This window comes from Capsicum annuum, chromosome 9 (genome assembly GCF_002878395.1).
Source record: "Capsicum annuum cultivar UCD-10X-F1 chromosome 9, UCD10Xv1.1, whole genome shotgun sequence".
NCBI classification, from domain to species: domain Eukaryota; kingdom Viridiplantae; phylum Streptophyta; class Magnoliopsida; order Solanales; family Solanaceae; genus Capsicum; species Capsicum annuum.
In genome coordinates this window covers 73,190,796-73,205,295 of record NC_061119.1, presented here as the reverse complement: position 1 = coordinate 73,205,295, position 14,500 = coordinate 73,190,796, and the positions used below count along the sequence as shown (strand labels likewise).

The 14,500-nt window shown below is 33.0% G+C and overlaps 1 protein-coding gene across 1 annotated transcript; it reads right to left on the bottom strand.

The window, feature by feature from the left end:
* Positions 1 to 5,079: 5,079 nt before the first annotated feature.
* LOC107878383 lies at positions 5,080 to 8,028 on the bottom strand (the record flags this gene model as incomplete). Its single annotated transcript, XM_016725344.2, is given in 3 exon segments — positions 5,080 to 5,374; positions 6,460 to 6,633; positions 7,963 to 8,028. Coding segments are annotated over 3 exon segments (357 nt in total), but the record flags the coding sequence as incomplete, so codon positions are not given.
* Between the last annotated feature and the right edge of the window lie 6,472 nt (positions 8,029 to 14,500).

Here is a 14,500-nt window from a genome sequence, read left to right as displayed (position 1 = left end):
GATATTCTTCAAAGGATGCTCATTCCTGAATGGAAGTGGAAGAGCATAGCTATGGACTTTGTTATAGTCTTTCCAAGACTTTGGGGAAGTACAATTCTATATGGCATATTGTGGATAGCTTGACTAAGTCTGCATATTCTATTCTGATGCAGGTGACTTACAATGCAACAAAGTTAGCCAAGGTTTATCTCAAGGAACTTTTTCACTTAAATGGGGTTATAAATTTCTATTATCTTATATAGAGGTACTCAGTTTACCTCTAACTTTTGGGAGAATTTGCATGAAGAGACAGGTGAGGTTGGACCTTAGTACCACTTTTCGTCCTTAGATTGATGGACAGTCTAAGAAGATGATTCAGGTGTTGAAGTATATACAATGTACGCGTGTGATGTATTTTAGAGGCATTAGGACCAGTATCTACCTTTGATAGAGTTTGCTTATAATAACAACTACCACTCGAGCATTGATATGTCTCTATTAAGGTATTATATGGGAGGAGTGTAGATCTCCTATTGGATGCTTTAATGTATTTGAGTTGAGACCGTGGGGTATTGATCTTCTGAAAAAAATCAATGGAGAAGGTGAGGTTTATCCAAGAGAAACTTCTAGCGGCTTAAAGTAGGAAAAAAGTATGCAGATTGTTGCGTTCAAATGCACATGCAAGTGTATGCAGTCGTACAAGTAATATAGGATTGAGAGTCCAGCTATCATACCTACATCGACTTGTTAATTAACTATTTTTCTAAATTACACTAATTCTTACTCCCTTCATTTTAAAAAGAATGACCTACTTTCCTTTTTAGTCTATTTCAAAAAGAATGACCTCTTTTCTTTTTTGTAAATACTTTAATTTCAACTTTCCACATGGCATGTTTAGGACCACAAGATTAGAAGGAATTTTGGTACATTTGACACAACTTTGATTTAATGCCACAAGATTCAAAAGTCTTTTTTATTTTCTTAAACTTTGTGTCAAATCAAAGTAGGTCATTCTTTTTTAAACGGGGGGAAGTATTATTTATTCAACAAGTAAATCTTAAAAGATGTATTTGTGAATTAACTAAACTAAAATAATAATAATAATAATAATAATAATAATAATAATAATAATAATAAAGAAAATAATTGATGAACAATTAACCAAGATATAGAGCAGACTTTTACACAATCAATGAATGAATCGATCTAGGATTATGGATTCGCTAATAATCATGTCGAGTATCAATTTCATCAACTAATTTGATTATCCAGTTGTTGATTTACGGGTTTGATTATATGATCATGGTCTTTCAATCCTCTAATCATCTATTCAAATTGATCTCACAACTACATCATTGAGCGGAGATGTGATAATCCAATCCAGATGCATTTATATAGCTTCTCATTTTGTAACCAAGTAAGGAAATTGAGGTATATTCCTATCCTAGTCACAAGTAAATTTTTTATTTTACTAAAGTAAGGATCTTACTAACTATATTCTTCATTCTATTTTATTGATTCTCCTTCTGGGTTCACAATAAGAATATAGATTTATTTTAATGGTAGCTACGTATTAAAATAGTAAGCACAAGAACATAAGAACAAGTATGATGATAATCAAATAAATCAAATCAAGCAATTAATAAATAATCATGTTGTCAACTACCATAATCCTAGAATAAGAAGTTTAACTCCACATAGCTTGGAGAAATTATAGCAAATCATCCATAGAAAAACGTAAAAATAAATAATAAAGTAGAAGAAAAAATAAATCCAATATATTTTTACCTCTATGGTGGCTTGTAGCTCCCTCTAAGTCAAAAGTTGTGTGTAAACTAATTTTATAAAATATTTATAGATGTATGGAAAAGTTCCAAATAAAATATCTGAGTCCAAAATGAACTAAAAAAATTATCACAGAGCAACAGCTCCTCCGTACCATGCTGATAAAGTGGGGCGTGTCACGCCATTAAGGCGGCTAACCACTGGCAGCGAATTTCAATTGAAATTCAAATTTCACTTTTAATAATTTATTAAATTTATTTCATTAAGTTGTCTGCTTGATTTTCTTCTATAATCCTTCGTCTTTAATTTGGTTTAGCTTCAAATCTCTTCATCTTCATATTATTTTAATTCTACACATTAAAATATAATACTAAGCATAATCCATAAAATCAATGCTCAAAAAGACAAATAAAAATACTAAATATAAGGTAAATAAAGAATAAAAATAAATATTTTTGACCTAACATCACGGATCGAAAGGTAAGCAATGTGCATTTCATGGAAGATGAACAAGTGTTGCTTAAATTCTTACCCATGAAGGGTGTTAAGGGGTTCAATAAGCGTGGTAAGTTTAGTCCAAGATACATTGGACCTTTCAAGATTCTTAAGGATGTAGGGCTGGTGGCCAATATATTATCTTTTCCTCTGAGTTTATTAAAAGTTCATCCTGTGTCTCATGTGTCGATTCTTAAGAAGTATCATGGGAATCATGATATATCATTCATTGGGATTCGATCCTGTTAGATAAAAACCTTTCTTATGAAGTAGAACATATTGCTATTTCTTTAATAGAGATGTCCATAGATTAAGGACTGGGGAGATTGCATTCATAAAGATCCAGTGGAAGAACTGTCCTATTGAGAAGGCCACATAGGAGATTAAAATGAACATGCATAGCAAGTATCCACGTCTTTTCACAAATTCAAGTAAATCTTTATTTCTACCTTTTCTTTTGTCATTGTTTGAGGATGAATTATTATTTAATTGATATCTAATATAATAATACATTCCATAATTATAGCATTGATTATGGTGTAATACCCGAGTTGATTTTTTTCCTAGAATGAGAGTCAATAAAATTTCAGGCTAGGTCAATTTTTGATAGAAATCTGGTGTTATATGGATTAGGGATCATTTATGTCTTGTAGCGTAGCATGTGATGGTTGGGTGTTTATTATATGATAGTCGAGAGGTATAGTTACTCATCTAAATTTTTAAAATAAGAAATGGATCCATAGAATCCAATTATAGCAGTTATTGTATTGGGATAGATTTGTGTTGTCAAAAATCTAAGTGTATATATGTTATGAAATGGGGAAAATCTAAAAACTCTCCTGAGTTAACGCCTTAGGGTCGCGGGAGAAGTTCCTTCACCACCGTAGAGAGAGCATCATAGCTGTTGGTGAGGGAAAGCTTGGGACTGTCGTAGCAAGCCACTTGGCGCAGCGGTCAGGTGACCGCTATCGGGTAAAATTAGTGCCATTCCTATTTTCTAGACCTTATTTTTTCCCAAGAATTCAAAGTTCATTTTGAGGCTTGAGAGAGGAGATATTAACAATGTTTAATCCATAGAATCGTTAGAGCGGGAGATGTATAGTGGAATTCGTGGATTAGGTCCTAGGTTTATGAATTGGTATGAAAAATCTATGGGTAGTCCTGAATTTTCCTAATAATGATTCTAGGTTATTACATTATACTTCCAAATATTGAATTACTTCCCTTTAACATGAATTATGGGTATTTGGGGCAAATTGGTGGTTGAAAATCCTTTTGCTAAGTTTCTACGCTATAAAAAGGGTCAAATTAGTGGGATTTAATCTTGAAGGCCTCGAATTGAATATTAAGTGGTTAATTAATCTTTTATTGCTTGTTTTAAGACGGGAAACAATCTGAAGCTTTGAGGAAGGGTAAGGCTCCTGTAGACTAGCCTACATTTGAGTTCTTCGATTGAGGTTGGTTATAGTTTTAATTGGAGTTGAGACTTGATTTAGATTTCATATGTGCTTCTAAATTGAATGTTTGTGGATTGATATACAGACATGTTTGTAGTTATGGTTTGGTTGTTAAGCTTGAATGAATAAGCAGAAAATAAAATTAATTTAGTATTTGTTGATAATTGTGTACCTATGATATTGGTGAACTATGTTATAACCTGAGTAATAGTCAGACTGAAATACATATTGTTATTATTTTGGAGGATCGTGTACCACACTGATACAGAGACTTATATTATGATATTAAATGGGATCGAATACTACGTCGATACGATACATGGATGATGTCCCCTGCAGGTTATGTTTATATAGGCATAAATAAGTCTCTTAGAATGTACGCACGGACTAGAGTTTGATACGTGAGTTTAAAGCTATATTGTGATGATAATGAGACTAATGAATTTACTCTTCTGAGGTTGAGGCGGACATAGATCCCCATGCATTGTGTTACAGAACTCGTGATTTTTTTTATATAGTTGATATCCTTAATGGTTGCGTGCCTTAGACGTGGACATTGTGTGGTGTATTGTGAATGAACTTGTTAACTGATTGAGATTACTTGGTATGTGTTGAATATCGTATCTACCTATTATTTGATTTATGTGTATTACTTATTTCTAAGTTGGGTCAGTCTATGATACCTATCAGTACATAGTAGTTTGTACTGATACTACTCTGTGCTCTTCTTTTGTTGAGTGTAGACTATGTTTCAGATGCTCGGACGCAACCTCACCTACAGCTTTGATAGTTGATTCTAATCCAAGGGTGAGCACTCCATCTTAGGCTGTCGTGGATCGGCACACTAGTTCTTGTCCTTCTTTTGGACATTGTTCTTTATCATTTGATAGTTTTAGCTATTTTTCTTAGACATGATTTTTATTTTAGAAGTTCTTGTACGATGACTTTTGGATTTGGTGAATTGTAATAGATAGTTTGATTATACCGCATTATTATCTATTAATTTTTGAGATATTAGAGATTTGACTATATTTCTGTCTTGAAAATGGCCAAGTCGTTGGATTTAACATGGATTAGATGGTTTTCCCATCGGAGAGTTAATGTGTGTGTCACTCAGGACCGTTTGAATTATGACATGTCAAAAAGCCAATATTCAACCAGATGGTGCCACAGAAATCACCCACTATTTCTACTTTACGTACCATCCAGTAACAAATTTAACGCAGTTGTCCTTTTAAGGCAAGAACTAGTCTCATTTAAGAAATCTGTAAGTAGTATTTGATATTTTTTAATCTCTTATAGTATATTTATATGTTGCATTGAATAACTTTGTAATTTATTTTTCAAAATATAGGTCAAGAAAGAATTCAACGATCTCATCAACTTGATAAACGACAACTTCAAGATTGTTTTGAATGCTACCAAAGGGAATCATACTGTCAAAAAGGTGTTGCATTCAATCAAATACCATTGACACTACACCGTCTCACTCATTCTTATTTCTGTACATGAGGCTAATGGTGAAGCTCCCGTTCACATGCCTATTGTAGGTGTTCAAGTGTAATTACAGACCCATGATGTTGCGGAATAGAAAGCATTAACTCCTCGTAATTTCGAACTGGATTGAAGTTGCTCTTTACCACAATTGCTTGCACTTTCTGAACAAAAGAATCACATAAGAAAAAGCTACACCTAAAAAATCAGTCTCTATTTGTAAGTTCATTGAGAGGGAGAGTATGTGTAAATTAAGTGTGCGGTGTCACAAGGCCTAAAACGTGCCAGAAAAATGAAAAATGTTGTGTATTTAACTTTCTATACACACCATGTAAAGGCATAGGAAAAATATCAAGAATGACGACATGCTCAAAGGTTGCGACTCTTTATCTTTTCTCTTTTTATGAGTTTTCTTAAAAAAAAAATTGCTTGGAGCATGAATTCATTTTTTTTCTAATTGCCAGAGGTGTGAACATACACCTTGATGATTAAAATAGAATAGTAACCTTTCCTTTACTCTCAATAGAGGTCTTTATCTAGTAAAGAGGGACAAAAGTAAATACTTGGAATCTGAAATTTAGAATAAACCTCATAAAAGATTTTTTTCTTCTCAAAGAGTGAAGGAGACACGGATGAAAGAATCTATGAGCATAAAATTGGCATTGAATATATTCTGATGTTGTAATTTTTTTCTTCTCACAGAGATAAGGAGACACGGATGGAAGAATCTATGAGCATAAAATTGGCATTGAATATATTCTGATGTTGTAAGTGGTTGTTTATGAGCTATAAAAGAAAGAAAATTCACATGCACAATTTCTTCTATTCATTCTAGAACAAACGCACACAAAGTGTCCTCCAACAAAGCCCATGTATCAACAACAACAACAACAGACCCAGTGTATTCCCACAAAGTGGGGTGTGGAGGTAAGATGTACGCAGTTCATACCGCTACCTCCGAAGAAGTATAGAGATTGTTTCTGATAGACCCCCAGCTCAAGATAAAGAATAGTAGACTCCACATTAATATTTCTCCAACAAAAGAAAAAATTTGAGAAGCAAAAGTATTAGATAAGACAGATCATGAGTTTGGTAGCCCCAAGATAACATTCTGATAAGTTTCCCAACTTTAAACAAGAAACACCTAGAGTAATTTGGTCTTTTCATCATTTCTTTTACCCATCTGTTTTACTATTAAGTAGACAATTATAATATAACATCAACTGATTAGAGAAAGAGAAACAAATACCTTTTCTGGTGACACTCTAGCATCTTCGAGGCTGCTAAGAATACATGAAGAGACACCAAAACCGTCAGCTCGAGAATCAGTCATGCAATAAACATTACAACTAACTGCACCACCCAAATACTCTGCAATTATTGGTGTTGCTCGTTTCATTGCATGCTTCAAACTTTTCATCACCTGCCAAACATGTCGTTCAGTCTCAATAACAACTTCCCAAATGGTGTGCAGATTACATGAAAGTGACATAAATCTCTAGTGCTTAGTCTAAATTATGCATCCTACAACACAACAAAAGAAATCCCAACAATGTATTGCAACAACACGTAAGGTCATAATTAAAGTGAAATTACAGGAGTACCCATCGTAGTCCACAAAAGTTTCACTTATTATTTAGAGTAATGTAATATTATTGATTCAGGATACAAATAAATTACATCTTTTTCCTACCCATGAGAGTAAGAAATAACACAAGACAGTATGTTTCGTGGCTACTTAACATAATAGGCTCACTTTCAGCAAACGATGAAAGATATTAAAAACTTCCTCCAAGTGGGGCCACAAAGCAAATTATTCAAAACTAAACAAACAAACATCTTATATCAGTCACAAATGCACTGTCATATTAACTGTCAAAGTTGATATAACTTGATTAGCTACTAATTCAATGGAAAAGCAGGGAGTATATCATTCGTGAAAGCTTTTTCTTTTCTCCATCTTAATCATCCGGTACCCAAAGCTCACCGATGAATTAATTCAGATTTGCACCAGGTATACCTACTCATGTAAAGTGCCCCCACACAAAGATTTTTTTACTTCCACGATTCGAACCTGACATTGGGAATTTATCCAGTTTAATCATTCGATAGCTAAAATTCACTAGTGGGCATAATGTTAATTTGATGGTGCTGAATGAATTTTAAATGGAAAGAATGAAAGTTAAATCTAACTAAAGACAAATACAACTTGTCTTTCTGAAAAAAAAATACGTCGTGCAGATTCTTATTTTCTAACAGAGATTCTATCAAACACCTTATGGTCATTAGTAGAATTCCAATCCGGACACATGTAAAGAAGCTGCGAAAAATGATACAGATCAAAGAAAAACATGTCACTGAAATATTGCATGTACAACATTCAAGTATAGTAATTGCATCATTATGTGCTTTTTTCTCTTTGAAATCTGCAATTTCCTGAATATTTTCTCTGTATTTGCTACAAGAGATTTTTATCAAACACCTGATGAGCATCAGTAATACTCATATTCTGCAATCATACACTTGAATGTAGATGAGAAATGTAAAGAAGTTGACAAGAAATCATTGCATGTACACATACCACAAAGAAAGATGTGGAGAAAAACAGAAAAATATGTATCCAACTCCAAGAAATATAAAGCGACGAAAACTAACTCAACACACAAAAACAAAAAGAAAGAATAATTAGTAACTCAAGAAGATGAACAAATCGATGCCCCACGAATGAAGATACAGTGAGAAAGAACCTCACCATAATTGGAGAGCAGCTGATGCAACAACATGAAAGTATATAGTGAAATGGTGAATGCCAGAAGAGAAAAAAAAGAATGAAAGGGAGTCCTCAGCTTTCATCGAGGACACGTGGGGACTTTATTACTTCCAAATATGCACTTCGTCGTCACAGAGACCTTCACTTATATGTAAGTGTAACTAGTGCTTAGTCTAAATTATGCATCCTACAACGCAACGAAAGAAATCCCAACAATGTATTGCAACAACACGTAAGGTCATAATTAAAGTGAAATTAAAGGAGTACCTTGGTAGTCCACAAAAGTTTCACTTATTATTTAGAGTAATATAATATTATTAATTCAGGATACAAATAAATTACATCTTTTTCCTACGCATACAAGTAAGAAATAACACAACACAATATGTTTTGTGGCTACTTAACATAATAGGCTCACTTTCAGCACACGATGAAAGAGATTAAAAACTTTCTCTAAGTGGAGCCACAAAGCAAATTATTTAAAACTAAACAAACAAACATCTTATATCAGTCACAGATGCATTGTCATATTAACTGTCAAAGTTGATATAACTTGATTAGCTACTAATTCAATGGGAAAGCAGGAAGTATTGTTAGAACAATAATGATAATTGTATGAAAAATTTAAAGTAAAACTTGCTTGGCTTAGAGGCGCGATAATACGCTTCTTGAAGATAGTTCGAGTCTCTCTCATTAGCAAACAGAAGAACTAGTGACAACTCTATCTTCAGGATTCAACTAAGTCACAAAACAAGTAGCATTCAAGAATATTGCTTTTCTATTCTTGAATTGGTGATTTCACCATTTGATCAATGTCTCTCAAGTGTTTTTCAAGGGAAAATTAGTTTTGAGTGCTTGTCCTTTCCAAATAAAAGAAACACTATTGATAGGGTAAAATTTTCATGCAAGTGAAAAGTATTAATTAAGCAATAGTTAATAGGTTCATGAACAAAAATTGTCTTTCTTTCAAGTTTCAAGAACCTAAAACATAAATGAATTTACAATTGTTAATGCATTTGTAACTCAAGATGCATTTGTTTCAATTGTAATTTCACATTCATTTTCTTTGTAACTCAAAATACATTTGTTTCAATATTAATTGAAACATAAAAAACTTTTAACCGATGCACTTGTTCCAAAAAATTGATGAAACATAAACTTCAGTAATAACAATCCCCCACTTGTTTCAAGAAATTATAGCTTTAAGAAATAAAATTCCTTTGAGACATTAATCTAGCAACATACATCGATAATGGTGTCTTTTGGACTTGAATCATTAGCTAGTGAAGACTTTCTAAATCATTGACTACTTAGTTAACAAATCTTGAACTAAGTGGTTCATTGAATGAAGTAGAAAAATACTCCACGCATATTGCTATGTTACGGTGAAAATCAAAATTCTTTCACACCTTACGGTCATGTGTCCCGAATCCTTTTAGCTAAGTGCTTTAAGATTTCCCTGTTAAAATCTTATTGAAGCGGCCTCCACTTCGCACTTAGTGCGGTGAATTCATCAAGAGTAACTTTGCATACTCCGACTAAGTAGTCTATGAAAACTATTAAGAGAAATTAATCTCATCCTCCTTTAAAACAAAGTATCAGTAAATCTACACACTCCAACCAAAATCGGTGTATAGACTTAATAAGAGAATATAATCTCATCCTTTTCTTTTGTAGGAATGCTGTCAAATCTATCAAGAGTGTTATTATTTACTCCAACCGATATCGGTCTTATAGATTTATCAAGAGAAAAAATTTCAACTTATGCACATCTACTCACTCTCTAGGGAGAAAGGAATTTTTATTGAAGTGCTTCACAATTGCAACTTTACTTATTTTTTCCTTTGAACCTAAGATTACATCATTAGGTAGGGTTACCATAAAGTACAATAAACCTACAACAGACTTTATTCCCATAAGTTTGTACCACCAATTCCTTGCCTAACCCTTTAGATAAAGGATCTACTAAATTGAGTTTGGACTTCAAATATTGAAGCATTATTATGCCATCCTCCAATAATATTCTCACATGATTATGTTCGAGACGAACTTATCTTGACTTGCCATTGTAATAATCACTTGAAGCCTGAAATATAGCAGCTTTATTATCATAATATATAGTCAAAGGTGGTATTGGCTTACCCCATAATGGAATATCTATCAGCCTACTCCGCAGCCAATCAGCTTCTTCTCCAGCAGAAGATATAGCGATAAATTCTGACTCCATAGTTGAGTGAGTAATACATGTCTGCTTCTTTGATCTCCAAGATATTGCTGCTCCAGCCAAAGTGAAAATCCAAGCAGTAATAGATTTAGAGTCATTCAGATCAGAATTCCAAGTAACATCACTATCTGCTTCTTTGATCTCCAAGATATTGCTGCTCCAGCCAAAGTGAAAATCCAAGCAGTAATAGATTTAGAGTCATTCAGATCAGAATTCCAAGTAACATCACTATAGCCTTCAAGAACTGCTGGAAAGGTAGAATAATGCAGGCCAACATTAACTATACCTTTTAGATACCTTAAAACACGAATTAAGGCATTCCAATATTTAACTCCAGGGTTACCAGTAAACTTGCTCAAAGTTCCTACTGCATAACCAATATCTAGCTAGTTTAATGCTAGGATCAAATGGTGTAGGAGCAGGCTTGTCTTCAAAATGACCAAACCTCTTTAGAACCTTCTCAATATAACTTGATTGAGTAAGAGTCAAACCACTTGCCGATCTTACAATTTTGATGCCTAAAATTACATCAGCTTTCCAAGATCTTTTATTCAAACTGAGAAGCAAGAAAATATTTTGTTTCTTTGACTCTTTCGATATCAGTTCCAAAGATCAACATGTCATCTACATAAAGACATATTATAACACCAAAATTTTCTTGAAATTTACTAAATATGCAGATATCTCCACCATTGATTAAGTAGCCATCAGAAATCATAACTTTTCTAAATTTATTATGCCATTGTTTTGGAGCTTGTTTTAATCCATAAAGAGATTTAAGAAGCTTACAAACTTTACGTTCCTAACCAGAGTTGACAAATCCTTCTGGTTGTTTCATGTAGACTTATTCGTTTAGATCTCCATTTAGGAATGCAGCTTTCAGATCCATCTGATGAATCACAAGACCATGAATTGTTGCTAGAGCAATCAAGAGGCGAATAGAGGTCATCCGAGCTACAGGTGCAAAAATATCAAAATAATCAATATCTTTCAATTGAGTAAAGCCTTTAGCTACCAAACGGGCTTTGTACTTATCTAAAGTACCATCGGATTTCATTTTCTTCCTAAAAATCCATCGGTAACTAATTGGTTTACATTCAGAAGGAAGATCTGACAATATCCATGTATTATTAGATAATATAGAATGCATTTCATCATCAATGGCTTCACGCCAAAATGGAGCATCATGTGAAGACATAGCTTCAGCATAACTTTCAGGATCCTTTTCAACCAAATAAGCTTGAAAATCAGGTCTAAAGTCTTTTAATTTGGCTGATCTTGAACTAAGTCTTGGTTGACTTTCATCCAATGGCTCAACTATTTTCCTTTTAAGAGGATAAATAGAAGAACTTGAATCTTGTTCAAAAGAAATTTTTTTCTTAGGATATATATGCTCAAAGAAGTTAGCATGTAAAGATTCAATAATTGTGTGAGGACTTAGGGTCTCAAGATTTAAAAATCTATAAGCCTTACTGATTTGTGAATAACCAATAAACACACAATCTACTCCTCTATAGCCAATCTTGGTTAAATGTTGATTTGGTAATCGAACATGAGCCAAGCAACCCTATACTTTAAAATAATTTATATTTGGTTTTCGATTATTCCAAAGTTCATATGGAGATGCATCATGATTTCTGAAAGTAATTCTATTCAAAATATGACATGCTAAAAGCAAGGCTTCAGTCCACAAATTTTTAGATATACCAGATCCATAAAGCATAGAATTAACCATTTCTATGAAAAACCTATTTTTTCTTTCTGCTACACCATTTTGTTGTGGTGTATAGGACATGGTCAATTGTTTTTCAATTCCTTCTCTCTCACAAAAATCAATAAAATCTGACTCTAAGTACTCTCTACCTCTATCAGACCTAATTGACTTAATTTTCACACTCAAATTTATTTTCAACTTCTTCTTTATATGTTTTGAAAGTCTCAAATTTGTTTTCAATGGAAAGACATAAGTATATCTTGAGTAGTTATCAATAAAAGTGATAAAATACCTCTTTCCATGATGTGACAAATAATACATCTCACAAATATCAATGTGGATTAATTGCAAAAGTATGGAAGTCCTTTCATCTGTCTTAAAGGGCTTCTTCGTAATCTTACATTTACTACAAGTAAGACACTTAGTAGTATGATTCTTTCCACAATCTTTGATTAATACATTATTCACCATAAGTTGAATGGATCTAAAATTCACATGTCCCAGACGTTCATGCCATAGAGACTCCACAAGATAAGCAGAAATATTTTCATTTTCAGTATTGAGTTTAAACATTCCATTTGCAATATAATCTTTTCCCACAAACATGCCATTTTTTGATAAAATAAACTTATTTGCCTCAAAAATCATTTTAAAACTTTGTTTCGAAAGAAGCGTACCTGACAACAAGTTCTTTCGAATATCAGGAACATGCAATACGTCCATCAATGTAACTATCTTTTCGAAAGTAAACTTCAGTTCAACAGTTCCTTTTTTCACAACTTTAGTAGAGGAGGAGTTTTCCATAGATACAATTTTACCGTCCCCCACTAATTCATAAGTCTTGAAAGAATTTTGGTTACCTGATATGTGACGAGTTGTGCTGGTATCTATCCACCATTTCACCTGATCTTCCACAACAAATGCTTCTGTGACCATTGCCACAAAATCATCTTTTTTATTTTTATTTATTTTTTCTTTCTTCTTTTCGTCTTTGAGAATTCTACAATCACGCGCATAGTGACCAACTTTGTCACAATGATAGCATTCACCAGATTTAAAATTGGCACCATTACGCTTGAAATTTGTAGTCTTCTATGCCGTTGAAAACTTCTTATTTTCTGGTTCCTTCTTGTTTGATTTTTCTTCAACCATATGAGCTTTCCTGACAGGTTCCTTCAAACTATTATTATCGCGCCATCTTGTCTCTTGTTCATTTGCAAGTGTTGCAACAACTATTCAAGAGTCAAATCTTCCTTTTTGTGTAAGAGTTTGCTTCGGTACTCTTTCTAAGATGAAGGAAGTTTTGATACAATAGCACCAACATGAAAGTTTTCATCAAGATCAATTTCAGATATAGCAATTTTATTAGCTATAAGTTGGAATTCTTGTACTTGTTCAGTGATTGACTTGTCATCAACCATTTTGAAGTCCATATAATTTGAAACGACAAATTTCTTAGAACTTGCCTCTTCTGCTAAATAAATAGCTTGAAGAGTGTCCCGTATCTCTTTAGCATATTTGCATTTAACATAATATTGATCATAATATTTGTTGGACATTCCTCCAAGAATATAATTCTTGCACAAATAATCATCATATTGCCATTTGGCAATTTGTTCTTTAATCAAAGTAGCCTCGTCAGATGCTACCACGGAACCGGAGCATTAGGACAAGGTTCTTCAAGAACATATGCCAACTTTAATCGTCTTAAAAAGAATTTCATCTTTCCACACCATCTACGAAAGTCTTTGCCATCAAATATTTTAAATTTAGGATTAGGCAAAGATGGAATACTATTTGATATTGATGTAGAATCCATAGAGACAACTATCTTCAAATTGTTAGAACAATAATGATAATTGTACAAGAAGTTCAAAATAAAACTTCCTTGGCTTAGAGGCACGATAATACGCTTCTTGAAGATAGTTGGAGTCTCTCCCACGAGCAAACGGAAGAACTAGTGACAACTCTATCTTTGGAATTCAACTAAGCCACAAAACAAGTACCATTCAAGGATGTTGCTCTTCTATTCTTGAATTGGTGATTTCACCATTTGATCAATGTTTCTCAAGTGTTTTTCAAGGGGAAAGTAATTTTGAGTGCTTGTCTTTTCCAAACAAAAAAAAACACTATTTATAGGGTAAAATTTTCATGCAAGTGAAAAGTATTAATTAAGCAATAGTTAATAAGTTCATGAACAAAAATTGTCTTTCTTTCAAGTTTCAAGAACCTAAAATGTAAATGAATTTACAATTGTTAATGCATTAACTCAAGATGCATTTGTTTCAATTGTAATTTCACATTCATTTTCTTTGTAACTCAAAATGCATTTGTTTCAATATTAATTGAAACACAAAAAACTTTTAACTGATGCACTTGTTCCAAAAAATTGATTGAAAAATAAACTTCAGTAATAACAAGTATATCATTCGTGAAAGATTTTTCTTTTCTCCAGCTTAATCATCCGGTACCCAAAGCTCACTAATGAATTAATTCAGATTTGCACCAGGTATACCTACTCATGTAAAGTGCCCACACACAAAGATTTTTTTACTTCCACGATTCGAACCTGACATTGGGAA